A 15,436-nucleotide genomic window follows, 5' to 3' on the forward strand; every position below is an offset into this window, starting at 1 on the left:
CTCTCAACTAGACATTCAAAACTATTTAATTATGACTTTTGGCCATGGTTCATCTGCATGTTGGCCCACCAGACTACCATTACCGTAAATTCTTGCTATGTGTACGGTGTGGAACCACAGATAACTTTAGTACACATGGCCCACAATGTGATGAGAATGGAACATCAAAATGATGTAAGGCTTTTATTAGGTGGGCTCCATGTATTGAATAGTTTGAACTTATACTTTGGATTATTTGGACTAAGCATACTGATGGGCCCATAGTAATTGTGATCAGTTCATATGTAAACGTGGTACACTGTGTATGCTTCACGTGCATGATATCTCACAGAGATAAACCTCTCCTCCCATCATGCGGAAAATCTATCCTCCCATCTTAGGCCTCTACAGGGGCGTAAGGTGTAAAAAAACATCTCCTCCTATCTTAAGCTTCTAGAAGGATATAAGGTGCCAAAGATTAAATTCTAATAATGGCCCATTTAGAAGCTTGGATTTGGAATAAATCCAAATCACATTGATATTGGAATTAAGGTCATTCCAAATCCTCAATTGTGTTTGGTTGAAATGAAGTGGAATCCAAATTTTCTGTTTGAGAGCTTGTCTTTGAAATGCATTAGAATTCTTCATTATATTCACATGACTTGTGTTTACAGAATCTTCTTCTGCATGAAGAAATGGGATTTGATCAACTAAATCAGCTTTCATATCCTAAATTTGTGTGTGCGCGCGCGTGTGTGTATAATGTGCGTGTAATATTTGATAGAATGATTGTAATAAACCTAATTAAAATATATACTTACCACAAATGAGAATTTTTTTGGATTTGATTAACTAAATCAGCTTTCATATCCTAAATTTGTTTGTGTGATATGTGATAGAATGATTGTAATAAACTCAATTAAAATATATACTTTGGCCAAAAATGAGAAAATTTTAAACCTTGGTGAGCCATAAACATAAGGACTACAAATAAATGACTCACCAACATTTTTTAATCATCCAATGTTTAGATCATTTTATTATCATGATTTTAGTGTTGCAACTAATAATGTGTATCATCAACGTGCCACGTGTACAGTAAATCAATAGCGTAACAACCCCTTCGTTACATGTGGACTCTCTTGCCTTAAAAGGATGGGAAAAAAAGGAGAAAAGGGCCATTTCATTTGAATTACATACAGTGCCGGCCCGTTACAACATTTTGTTAAGAATTCAAAACACACCAAAAGCATACATTTAAAATACCTAAATCCAAGGTGCTAAAGGCTATTCGGATTTGAAAGACACCAGTTTACCTATATCCAAGGTGCTAAACGACCCATAAGTGTAAAGATCCTTTGTTCCGTGAAATTTGATCTGCCATTCAAATATGTTTTTTTTTTTTTTTTTTTGACTTGCTGTTCAAATACGAAATTATCAGAACAGGGATCCTTAGCTAACAACTAAGTCATCATAATATTGCCTTTGGTGCATCCCTTCTGAACTGTCAATTTGTTGGACACAATTTAAAGGTTAAGATTGTGACCTGGATGAGAACTGTGGATCAACATCCATCAATGGTGGTGCAAAAGCAATTGTCTGGATTGCCAGAGCACAGGCCCCACTTATCAGAACTGAAAACCCACCTATCCTTTGCCGGGACATGGAATGGAAATCATACAATCCCTCTCCTGCATTTATACGAGAAGATTTCTTGTTCGTCTCATTCATCACACCGATCAGATAATTCAACTGTCAAATAGGTGGCCGTCAAATGGTTGGCTAGAAAGAAACTGATCCGCTTTCTAAATTCAACACAAGATTTCTGGATGTTAAGATCATCTGATCAATGTCAGTTTTAGGTCATGCTCCATACACAACAACTGTAGAGTTATCTTACAAGAACTTATGATTATAACAAAAACTTATGATTATAACCAAAGAAAAAAAAAATCAAGAATTATGAACTAGTAGTAATACAAGTAACAGTCATTTGATGGGCTCAGACCAATTTGGGTTGGCTCGATGATTCAAACCTCAAAAGATCAGTTGCAGTGCATCTGCTACGGGCGGGCTCCTCTCGGCTCTGCATGGCTCGACGGGGTTCCATGTTCAGTCAGTTTCTTCAGTATGCACGCAATGGCAATCTTAGCACCAAGGCTAGAATGGCCACGGGATAGGCATACAACACCTCCTAAGAGAAGCAAGCCATTTGCTATCCATTTCTTCGAAGGCTTTCTCAAGAATTTCTTCTCTCTTAACTCCTCCAATGTAGAGCTGGTGGGTACATCTTGGCCAGCAGCCGTCCTGGCCTCTAATTCAGTTGGGACCTAAACAAGCAGAATAATAAACAGGTCATTGAGTTACCCCTTTGTGGATGTAAAACATGAATGTAAAACTGAAAGCATGTTTAATGGTGGATGGGTAATATCATGTGTATGGATGATCCCAACCACTTAATCAGATAGGACAACCATGACTGGGCAGTAGATGATGATCCAATATTCCTAACATTTTAGGGCATGTTTAGGAGCTTGGAAAACAAAAGGAAGAGTAACATTTTCTTTGCAAGTTATTTTCCAAAACAGCATCTGGAGAGAAAAAGAAAATATAAAACAGGGCAGGATTTTATTTTACGACTATGGCTATGAAAACGTATTATTGGAAAATGTTTTCCACCGAAAAGTGAACTCCCAATTTGGGGGGAAATGTTATTTTCTTGGAATATTTACCACCCGAATACTTTCCAAGCTCCCAAACAGGAATGGTTTGTGAAAAACAACAAAACCGTTACCGATTTTTGTACAAATTTTTTACATGGTAATGATTGTCTCATCACTGTGATTTTTGGTCTGTGGAATTATCATTTATAAAGCCTTCAGAACCTAAGACAGATCAACGGTTTGGATCATCATAAACATGGCGCAGCACGTGTGGTATAAACCTTGCAAGCTAAAGTTTTCATTTTCATCCTCTTCAGATCGACTGGATCTCCTCCACACAAATGTGCATGAGTATGTGTTTATGTACATAAGTGCATGTGACAACTGTTCAGTCTGTGCACATACCCATTTATGTCTTATATATACACAGATTTATGTCCATTAATGTATATGCTTAGACACATGCATGTATTCTTTTCCCATGTATGCATACACACGTATGTACATACATACATATGCATAAAGATGTTAATTGGGAATGGACCTGCAAGAAAAGTATGGCACGTGCACATTCATGATATATGAAACATAACATGTGCTTGTGCAAGTGTATGTAAACACGTGGAAAGTCTACATCCATAACACCTGACCTGGTAACAGCAAGCCATCGCCCACAGTAAAATGACATGTAATACTGTCATGGGAACGGAAAATGCCCTTAGATGGATAAATCACTTGGATTTTATTCAACCCGGAAATCAGTCTTTAGATGTCTGAGTTCGACCCAACCAAGTGAATGAAAGGCACATCAGCTATTCTCATGGAATAGGATTTGGCAGAGGCAATGGTCATAGACCAACCAAATGAGTCAACCCAGCCAAGTTCCCAGCGGACCAGTTGCTGTTGAACATTGCTAAAAAGGGCTGCACTGCAGGAAGTGAGGATGGAGTAGTCACCTTTTGAATTAGCTGGAGAGCAGTCACGGCCAAGTTTGTGCTTATACGGTGGGCAGGAGGGTATTTACGCAATGCATTGTCCATCTTACATACATAACTCCATATACCCTTTGCAAAAGCCAGTTTTGCCATCTCGACGTTGAGACCCGCATCTTCTTGGTGCACCATTGCAATCTCGCAAGCGTCTCTACCAGGGACTGTGATCAAAATCACAAACTAGGCAGCGTTAGAAGGGAGGGGGGTGGCGGGAACTGCCATGAAACAAAGAAACTGCAAACTTGAACACTGATTTCACAATAATCATGGTCCACTGAATGTCAATTTTCCATTTCTCTATCGTCAATTAAACAAAATTGCCTGAGAAAAGTTCTAGTAAACAATTGATAAAGGTGTTTTGACAGGACCAATGATGCGCAGAGCACAGACTGGACTAGGAGACTGGTCTTTCAGTTTCAACATTTGGCTTGGCCCTGTCAAAATAAAACTTGCAATAGAAGAATGATTGACTTGGCCAATCAACATGTTTTTCAGCCACCACATAGGACAGTTCCAGTGAATGACATATCATGAGTCACCATGAACTGCAACATGTCATGAGATGGATTGATTGCAAAATGTAATCAGTCATCTTCTCATTTTGCAATTTGCCAGAGCCAAATGAATCATAAGATTCAATGGCATCAAAGAGCGGCAAATGGCATAGAGACAGAACTATAGCAGAGACAAAAATGAACTGCATATTGGTACTTCAAAACACAACTGGTTTTTTCTAGAAATAGATGCAAGTTCAAACTTCAAAACTCAGGGTTCATATTGGAAATTAAGTCTTTCAATTTCCAAATTCAAACAGGTCAATCGGTGCAAGAGTTGCTACTACAAAAATGGCCATGCCCCACCATTGACACAGATGGCTTTTTATGAAGTCCATGTTCACTATGCACTTGGAACAAGGGTGAACCGAGTCCACCTGACTGAGTCCCAGGTGAGCTTTAATCCGTGGTATACGGACAATTAATTGTTTCTAAACTAAAAGCAACTTTAAGAGAAAGCGAGGTGGACTTGCCTTTCCTGATTCGCCAACCAGATCTGAAAAAACCAACACGTACATATTTCTTCTGTCGTGGAGCAAGAGCATGTTCACACTCCTAACCAAGGTCATCAAAGTAAAGAATAATGTTAACAAGGCACAAGGTTGGTGTGATAGAGAAATACATCAAATGCCACTAAGAAAGAGAACTATAAAATTAGAAGTTATAAATTATATTAGTAATAAAAGAAAATTTTTCTCCCTTGTTGAATTAGGCTTCTTCTCTTTTCTAACAAATTTATTATCCATCGTTCATAAATTGCCGAGGGTTGAGATCTCATTGCGAAGTAAACAACAATTCTCGGCAACTTGAATAACTCACTAGCAATTGCTAGCATATGTAACAAGTAGCTCAAGCCCTCAAAAGGCCCACCTTGGATGTCGGTATGGAACTTGCTTGCTTTCCCAATAGAATCAAGCGTGCATCTAAAATTTTCAAGTAATGCTTGGTACACAATTGCTCCAAAACGTCATTCAGCTCATTTCTGAAGTTGGTACAGAACTAATCTTATTAATGCCCTAGAAGAATGATTACTACACAAATCAAGCATGTTATATATCTTTTCAATGAGAGAGCTTGCAGTCTGATGGTTCAAAGTTAAGGGTGGCAATGGGCCAGGTAGGCCCAACGGGTACCTGAGCCCAGCTACACATGGGCCAGGTATGGGTGTGGCTAACTTGTATGGATGCGGGTTTGGGTTGACCCCGATTAATAACTGGGCCAGGTGTGGATATACCTCTACCCATACCCGAAACCAGCCCAAACCTGATTATTATGATATTATGTTATAAATTTGTATACATGCCAATATTATACATGTGACCAATACTCCAATTAATTTATAATCAATAACTACTGACTAGTAATAATGACTAGCACCTTTTAATTCACAAAACTGAAAAGTGACCGGTTCTACAACACTTTGCATGATGGGCCCACGTGTTAGCCGTAGTGTGCATGCCATCCAACCATTGATTGATTGGTGTGAAGCATGTATGCTATTCAACCTGTCCAACAAGGCTACCCCACCGTGAAAGTGGGGCGCCCATCATCAAAAGATGGTATTTTCGAGTTTTCTAATCTAAAATAGCATGTTACAACACTATTTTTATGCTTTTGAAGAAAAATCCATAATTTTTTAATCCCTGGTTAAAAAATCTAATATTTTGCAGTAATGGTAGATTTTTTTCTGAAATTTTCAAACCACAAATGGGTACCCAATGCCGTAATGGATGCCCGACAACACTGATAGGTATAGGTATTGGTCTCCATTCCAAGCCAGACATGGGTAATGGTATGGGTGCAATATCCATTGGTGGTATGGGTATGGGCAGTGTTCGAAATATCGGTATCGCACAATGTATCGCACCCTTGGGATACAGATACGTATCGGTTATCGCACGGGATATATCGTTTGTATCGCATAGTTTATCGCACTTTTTGGGAAACATGGGGAAACATTGGGAAAATGGTTGAATTTTTTAATGAAACTTTGAGGATTGTTAAAAAGGCCCTTAATACACACTTTTAAATCATAATATCTCAAAAAAAAAAATGCACATAATAAATTTCCTTTGTATAAGTTCCTAAGTTATGCGATGTTTAACTGAACTAACGCAACTATTTTTAAATTGAACGGTGTAGATATTGCTCTAATATGATCTAATATGATCTCTAAAAATAGATAAACGGTGTAGATATAATAAATACATCACTTTGGGCCCATGTAACTTTGATCTCCTTTGAACCGTTCGTGCAACTGGAGCTCGAGGAGCATTAGTGCTCGTCTTTGCACGTCACCGACGCGGATTGCGTCCTACCCTTGCCCGTCTCTAGCCCTGAACCGAACGGGCAGTTGTGTGGGATGGGCCCACCTTGAATGTATGTGATCTATCCACACCATCCATTCGTTTTTCCGTCTAATTTAAGGGGTTGAGCCAAAAATTCAATCATATCCAAAGATCAAGTGGACCATACCAGAGGAAACAGCAGGGATAATGATATCCACTGTTGAAACCTTGTTAGGCCCAACAATGATGTTTATTTGTCATCCAACTTATTCATAAGATCGTACATACATGGATGAAGGGAAAAAATAAATATAAATTTGATCCAAAATTTATGTGGCCCCAAGAAATTTTCAACGGTAGACGTTCAATTCAACTGTTTCCTATGGTGTGGTCCACTTGAACATTGTATATGTTTCATTTTTGGGTTGAAGCCCTAGAATTATCTATTAAAATAGATGAACGAAGCAGATAAAATACATAAATCATGGTGGACCATACAGAGTTTACTCAGCACACTAAGCGTAGTGAGTTACTCCGTACGGTAATTGGATTGCGTACTGAGTTACTCAGTATGTTTTTATCGTACCGAGTAAACTCAGTTGGGCCTACTATGAATTTATGTGGTTTATCCACACCGTCCATCCATTTTTACAGATAATTTTCGGGGTTGATCCCAAAATTGAAGTAAATACAAAGCTCAAGTGGACCATTACATAGGAAACAGTGTGGAATAATGATTTCCACCGTTGAAACCTTCCTAGTGTCTAAAGTAATTTTTATTTGTCATCCAACCTGTTCGTAAGATCACAAAGACATGGATGAAGAGAAACCACAAACTTCAGCTTGATCCAAAACTTCTTTGGCCTCCAAAAAAATTTTAATGGAAGAGGTGCAATCAAACTGTTTCTTGTGGTGTGGTCCACTTGAGATTTTAATTTGGTTCGTTTTTGGGATCAAGCACTAAAATTATCTTTTAACATGGATTAACGGAGTGGATAAATAAAAAAATAACAGCGGACCCCACACAGTTTACTCAGTACCCTAAGGGTACTGAGTTACTCAGTACGCAATCCGCTTCCAGCGCCGATTACTGAAGTCACGTCACCAAGTTACATGGGTCCCACCACGATGTATTTTTTCTATCCACACCGTCCATCAATTTGAACAGATCATTTTAGGGGTGAGCCAAAAAATGAGTCAGATTCAGAGCTCGAGTGGACCCCACCACAGAAAACGGTGGAGAGAGTGACGTTCACCATTAAAAATTTCTTGAGGGCCACAAGAGATGGATGATTAAGATGATATTTGTGTTTTCCATTATTCCATATCTTTCTGGACTTATGAACAGATTAGATCACAAATAAACATTATGATGGGACCTCAAGAATGCTACGAGTTTCAATGGTGGGCGTCACTCTCTCCGCTTTTTTCTGTGGCGGGGTCCACTAAAGATTTATATCTACACCATTGTTTGTGTCATGCCCTAAAAAATTATTTCCAAATTAATGAACGGTTTAGATATGACACACACATTACCGTAGGACCCACAGAACATGGACACCACTTTATATGATTGTACACTGAGTAACTCAGTACGCTTAGCGTACTGTGTAAACTCATGTGAGGTCCACCACGATTTATGTATTTTATCTGCTCCGTCCATATATTTTAATAGATAATTTCAAGGCTTTAGCCCAAAAATAAACTATATACAATGTTTAAATGGGCCACACCTTACAAAACAGTTGAATTGAACATGCACCGTTGAAATATCATTTTTGGCCACAAAAGTATTAAATTTAGATGACTAATAAACATCACTGCAGGGCCCATATGATCTTATTAAATTCATATTTTACTTTAATCCACGTCCATATGATCTTATTAACGGTTTCGATGACTGATAAACATCACTGTAGGGGCCAAAAAGGTTTCAACGGTGGAAATCAGTGTCACCACTGTTTCCTGTGGTATGATCCACTTCCCGTTCTAATTTTTGGGATCAACCCATTAATTTATATGGGAAAATAGATGGACGGTTTGGATAAACTACATACATTAAAAGTGGGCCCCAACTGAGTTTACTGAGTACGATAGGAGCATGCTCAGTAAACCACACCCGCGCCGATCCCCATTTTCACCCCTCCCGCCCCATCTTCTTCATTTTCCCTCTCTGTCACGAGCGCTCTCCCTCTCCTTCACGCAGCGAGGTACTCTCTCTCTCTCTCTCTCTCTCTCTCTCTCTCTCTCTCTCTCTCTCTCTCTCTCTCTCTCTCCTTCATGCAGCGAGGTTCTCTCTCTCTCTCTCTCTCTCTCTCTCTTTTCTAATTCAAAATTTTTTGATTTTCCACAACCCACGGCATCGGGGTGGGTTGTATTGGTGATATCGGCGATATCGACGATGTATCGCATGATGTCGACGATATATCGCACGATATCGACGATAATATCGTACGATATCTGAAGTTTTGGATTTTTGGTATCTTCCGGGTGTTATCGGCGGAGTTTCGTCTCGCACTGGTGCGATACCGATAATATCGGCCGATATATCGGCCGATAGTATCGATATTTCGAACACTGGGTATGGGTACCCCTGAAACCGACCCAACCCATGGCACCCCTATTCAAAGACTCAAACCCACTGCAAGCAGTACAAAACCAGTTCCGGAAGTTGATAATAAACTTGCTTTGATAAGAACCAAGGTGCATGCCAGTTAATAAAATCAAGTGTTTTTATTTACTGGTGGAGCACTTGGAGACTATAAGTCTATATCCAAAACTACTCCACTTCTTGCCCACTTTGGAAGTTGAAAAAAATAGAACAAGAAGAGTGTGCCATCTAAAACCAAGCAGGCACTATATTTTACCTTGCAACCAATAGCTCAAAGTCACCAAAAGTACACTCCAAAAGTTGGTAGAAATTTAATTTCATTAAGATCTTTTTATATTTTTCCAAGAAGAGAGCTTGTCTGGAAAGTTCAAATCAAACTCATTAAAAAGGCAGCTTTGGAACTGATGTAGGCCTTATTTCGTGCACAGAAAATGCTTTAACATCATAGGCTCTTGCCCTCCATCAAGGTTCTTAGACTCATTGCAAAAGAAGTTGAAAGTCCAGTTATTTTAGAAGGAGACTTAATGTAATTAATTGGCGAGCAAGGATTATGATGAGCCTTGGAGGCGTTCGTTTGTTGGCGAGCGAATTAGCATATCCATGAACATAGGCAAATGAAATGGTTAGCCTCAGAGAGAAAGCGGTTTTCATTTTAAAACAAACAAACAAATGCCTCCAAGGCTCACAATAATCCTTGCCCGCCCGTTTAAAATCATTAAATACACAATGACCAGAATCTCAAGCTTCTTTGCTAGGAGCCTCAAAACTTCATAAAGTGTGACAGCCTCTGCCTTGGAGGATCTTCTGTCATTCCGTGTGCTTGTCGGGCCAGAAAATGTGGAAGGTTGATGTATTTACCTTCTAAAAGCAACCAAATGTTGGTTTTCTTTTTTCTTTTTTCTTTTTTTTTTTAAATTACACATAAAACTGTCACCAGAACTGAACTCTGTTAGACTTTGCTATCGCTGAGAGTACGATTTCTACTAACACTTATATTTATATTTCTGATAATAATCATAGTTAATACAATAAATAAAACTCTATATACTACATGTCTAGCAGTAAGCATGACTTTGATCTTTCTGCTCAAAAAAGGATGAAGATAGCAATTCAACTTCAATATAGATTGCCTGTTCAAGCAATCATAGTACACATAGGGCCTTCAAATGACATTAAGGAGGGAAGGATAAACAGATGCAACCTCGAATTTGCACATAGATGTATCCATTCAATGAGAACATCTAAGCATGGTTCAAAGCCTTCTCACAATAAGCACAAATGAATGCACACCTTTTGGAGTCCTTGGAAATAACAACAGCATCTAAATGGTGAATCTTACCTTAATAAAGCAGTAGAAGGTTTTCTCTTTTCCCTCCCAAATGCGCCATGCCAACACATACTCTCTTCGTGTCAGAAGCGGGAACTTTTTAATTGTGCGGCCAATTTCTGTTCCATTAATTTCATCAATCTGCAACTGTTCGTGCTCAACCAATGTTTTGTCCCATTCTTTCCTATATTCATTGTCCATGTAAAAGTCTCTTAACAGCTCCGTGGAACAATTCTCGAATGTGGTCAAGCTTCGATATTTTAGAGGACCATCCTGTGGTGAGTAACTCACAAATGTCACAACAAAAGTGCAAAGTAAATCGACATTTAAAAAAACAAAAAAGAAGCTGATCCACCCAAATCCAGTTGAATCGACTCAATTGGAACCAGATTACCACCAAATGCTGATTTTATAAGATGTCAGACAGGTTAGCATGATTTTTTTTTCCACTAACATGGCCAAGTCAAGCTCCAAAGGTTGGAAGACCAATCTCCAGGTCAGGTCCAACTCCAAATTTTATACATGGTTTATAGATCACTTATTAACTCGAATGTACACTGAACTTTGAAACAGAAAAGAGGGAGCCAAAAAGAACAGCCATTAACTAAGTAGAATAAGGTTGTTGCAGCACTAACCTTTGGCTTGCAGCACCTTGCTTTGTAAGACATGAGATGGTTCTTTTTTTCTATGACATCATCCCATCTCTCCATTTCATCAAGCTTCCCTTCCAAATTGTCTATTAAATTTCTTAAATCAGCAACTGAAATGATCTCTGAGATTCTGCAGGCAAAAGAACTTTGATATCAGATAACAAAAAGACGTAATCATATAATCATGCTGCCTCTTATGTGCCAAAAAGACTGAGCATAAACTAGCATGACTCAAGGCATAAAAATGAGCCTCAAAACTTCACTACAGCCAACATACTAAAAGAATGCTTGCTGTTTCTGCCTTTTAGGGTGGATGGGATGTGGTCTCCTCTTATGTCCATATGGGTGACTACAGGTCCAACTTGAATATATCTGATGTTGATTTGATAACGGGCTACCTTTTTCAGCATGGACATTCAAAAATAGCACCTGCCACAAGCATGTTGCCATACATACGTTTATCTGAATCACCATGGATTTATGATTGAACAGTAACTAGGGGTACTCCTGAACAGTAATCTAACAAAGATATTGAATTGCAACCCCACTAGATGTCAAATTAACCAAGAAGAAAAGGGGAAGTAATGAATAGTGAATTACTTAATATTCTTAAAGACTTTCCATTTGGTGAACTTTATAATAATTCAAACTAGTCTTATTAAATGAAATGTCCAAACAGATTATAAAATCCAGCCTTCCAATCAACACTCCAATAAATCCATAAGTCAAGGAAACATCAAAAATGAAAAAGGGGGGCAAAAAAGAAAAAGAAAAAGGATACCCAACATAACAAATTCCATATATACTTATGAACAGAAATGAAAAAGGGGGGCAAAAAAGAAAAAGAAAAAGGATACCCAACATAACAAATTCCATATATACTTATGAACAGCCAACTTCTCAATTCACAAGCAAAAAGGGGGAGACAAAGATATCCAATTATCTCAAAATTCATATACTAAAAACCAACGGTCTGACCATCAGCATAAATACCATAATCAGCGAGGGAGAAAGAGATAGAGATGCACAGTGCAGTCAATCCATGAAACACCAAGAGGTTAAAGAAAGAAAGAGATGGAACATAGCACCCAATAAAAAAATTTATCCGTGACACAAGCTTTATTCAAGAAAAGCTATGCCCCGACCAGCAACAAACACGCACGTGCGCACATAGAGCCACAAAGAGAGGGATGGAGAAAGAGAGACCAGCGTTACAATCAACCACTAACTATCCAAATCCACCCCCAAATTAAAATCTTAGTAGAAAGCTATCTTCTGACTTGATGTACTTACCCAGTCACACACACCCAGAGAGAGAAAGACCTTAAAATCAACAACTAAGCAATAAAATTCATACTGAAAAACGAAATAATACCAAAAATCTCAACATTCCAAAAATTGCGGCTTTCAGGTAGTTGGTGGGAGAAAGAAAGTGCTAACTATTGACAACCTAAGAAAGAGAGCTAATGTGTTGCCAAAAATTTGCCTAATGTGTATGCAGGATGAGGAGACTGTGAATCACCTCTTTGCTCATTGCTCCTTTCTAAGGCCAGTTTTGACTAATGTGCTGGTCCACTTTCTAGTGATGTGGGTTACCCCGGATTCGGTGGATCGCCTCTTATCATCTTGAGCGGGTGGGTTTAGGGAAACCTAAAACCGAGCTTTAGAGAATGGCTTTTATAGCTATTTGGTGGGCAACTTGAGAAGAAAGGATTTCGAGGTGCTTCAATAATCTGAGCAAGCCGGTGGGAAGTATATCCCATAGAGACAGAAATTTGCTTATAGAATGGGCTTCTTCTTCCCCTACTTTTAAGGATTGTAATTTCAATTTTCTTGATTAGTGTAGGGTCGCCTCCTCGCGTCCATCTCTGTATTTTTTTCTTTTTCCCTTTGTGTTTTAATAAAATTTAGTCATCTCTCTCTCTCTCTCTCTCTCTCTCTCTCTCTCTCTCTCTCTCTCTCTCTCTCTCTCTCTATATATATATATATATATAACAAAATCTATCTACAGATCACTCACGTATATATAACAAAATCTATCTACAGATCACTCACGCTCGACTATCATCTAAACTACCAAAATCAGCAAACTGGTTACAGCAAATTCCATTACATATCATGAAAATTTTATGATTAATCAGTCTAATTTGTTGAAAAATTTCATGACATATCATGAAATCTGGTGCAACCAAACGCAATCAAATACAAATTCCCAATCCATAGAAACCACACCAAACAGAACCCAGAAAAAAAAACCAAAATCTACAATACCAATCATGCACATAAGCTCCAAAGAAAACGAAAATTACAATGAGAATTACCCAAATCCAAAAAGGGGGGGGAAACGCAGGTAACCTGATTCCGGTATTCGCATTTGAGGGAACAACCGTCATCGCATTTCCATCTCCTCCAACGGGTCTGAAACGCTTCGGAAACGCCTTGAGAAATCGCCAGGCGAGGAGAAAAAGCAGGACGGCGATCGTCGCCCAACCCCCTTGAACGTTTTCCCGCCAAAACTCCATCGACCCATGTGAAATTCCCGCCATATTCGTGGTAAAAATCCAAGGTTTGGAGGCCATTTCTGTGAGAGAGAGCGAGAGAGAGAGAGAATCCTAAGTCCTGCCTTGGGTAGTAATCCATCCGTGCGGACCGTGCATCTGTGATTCTTTCGATGCTACCATGGAGAGGGAAATGGCATGACAAAGCCACCATCCACCGAACACGTGGCAGGTGAGTCGATGGGCCGGGACCGTCCACGTCGTCGGGAACCTTTTGCAGATGGCCCATAGTCAACCACTCTGGCTCGCTAAACCGGAAAATCTGAGCAATCTCTTTCTTTCATCTGTACCCCCTGAATTTCAACCGTTGATCTGTGTTTGTCCTGTCCGTCCATTTCAAGTCTACCATTAGGACGCGTAGGATTTTTTTTCTTTCAAAAACCTTTTGATTACAACCCGTCCACGGTGGACCCCACAGATTGTACAGTCTAGATCCACTTAATTCTACAAAATGGACGGCTGCGAGACCTATCATAGAGACCGTTGTATCATACTATCATATCATCCCCACGTAGCAATTGTGTGAAGTAGGAAGTGGATAGAGACGGAGGATGGGAATCCACTATAACTCCTGGCGCAGAACGTGCATGCCACATACGATCACCGTGGGGCCCATAGAATTTTTATTCCTTTTGTGGCATCCATCCGTCCATCAGTTGAAGCAGCCCCTTTTAACCGTACATAACGAAAATATAGTCAATCTAAAACTCAGCTTATCGACAAAACAGGAATAATATAAAACACGCCTAAAACCTCTAGATTCATGTCAAATGGCCCACCTGAGTCTCGAATCAGGTTCGTTTTTATTATATCTTTTCATACTTGTGGGTCTCATCTGTTGAACGGGTTGGATGGAAAATAAACAAAACGGCGGCCCCATGAAAGTTTCTATGGTAAGCGCGGATTCGGTGAGGCTGGGGAAACACCCATTTCGGTGAGGCCGTGACCGTCCGGCCCACGTTGATGTATGTCCATGCCGTCCATCCGTTTTTCCAGATCATTTAACGGCATGAATTCAAAATGAAGATCTCAGGTGGACCACACCACAGGAGATGTTTATTTTCCATCAGCTTGATCCAAAACTTTTGTGGCCCACAAGAAGTTTTTAGTGATGGGCATTCAATCACCACTCTTTCCTGTGGTGTGGTGTGGTCCACCTGAGATTTAGATCTTGTTTTTCGAGTCATAAACTAAAATAATCTGAAAAAACGGATGGACGGCGTCGATGTACAACAGATTCATCAAGGTGGGCTCCGCGTCAGGGCCTCACCAAACCCGCGCTCTTCTATGTGTGCGTCCCCATCCCTAATGGTCCCTGTGATGCACGTGACCCACCAGAATTTCGGACGTGCTTGAATTTTTGTTGAGGTCCCAAGGTTTTGCAAATGGACGGAGTGGATGCTACGCAAACGTCTTGGAGGGCCCACAAAGCTTGGGAGTTGCCTGCTATTCCTTGGAACAGGTGTGGTATGAGATTTCCGGCGCCAAAGGCTCCATCTGCTGCATCCACACTCGATGATGGATACCTTTGAATCACCCAACCGGGGTATCCGAACCACTGATCAATTTGCGAAGGGGTGGACGATTATGATGTTTCATTCTGGGAGATTTTTTGGTTATTCATCGCCCAAGGTGGGACTAACAAAATAGACGGTATGGATCGCTTGTGGGACTCACAATGATGATACTGGGCAGAGACGAAGTACGTTTTCTGCTAGCTGCACATGAGTGCCACACGCAAGTACCGAATACGCGAGATCCGCTGTAGATGTAGCGTGCGTAGGCCGATCTAGACCGTCCAAATAACGGGACCC

At 39.8% G+C, this 15,436-nt stretch overlaps 1 protein-coding gene across 2 annotated transcripts; it reads right to left on the reverse strand.

The window, feature by feature from the left end:
- Window positions 1-1,757: 1,757 nt before the first annotated feature.
- On the reverse strand, window positions 1,758-13,717 carry LOC131217645 (uncharacterized). 2 transcript variants are annotated; one of them, XM_058212583.1, is made up of 6 exons: window positions 13,386-13,717; window positions 11,050-11,194; window positions 10,427-10,687; window positions 4,662-4,743; window positions 3,599-3,795; window positions 1,758-2,309 (listed from the first exon to the last, which is right to left on the reverse strand). In XM_058212583.1, exons 1-6 carry the CDS (start codon window positions 13,436-13,438, stop codon window positions 2,043-2,045), a joined length of 1,005 nt encoding a protein of 334 aa, XP_058068566.1. In that variant the 5' UTR covers window positions 13,439-13,717; the 3' UTR covers window positions 1,758-2,042. The 2 variants fall into 2 exon arrangements, with proteins under 2 accessions (XP_058068566.1, XP_058068565.1); XM_058212582.1 differs by having other exon boundaries at window positions 13,420-13,714.
- Between the last annotated feature and the right edge of the window lie 1,719 nt (window positions 13,718-15,436).

The sequence above is a fragment of the Magnolia sinica genome, chromosome 10, assembly GCF_029962835.1.
Source record: "Magnolia sinica isolate HGM2019 chromosome 10, MsV1, whole genome shotgun sequence".
Lineage (NCBI taxonomy): Eukaryota > Viridiplantae > Streptophyta > Magnoliopsida > Magnoliales > Magnoliaceae > Magnolia > Magnolia sinica.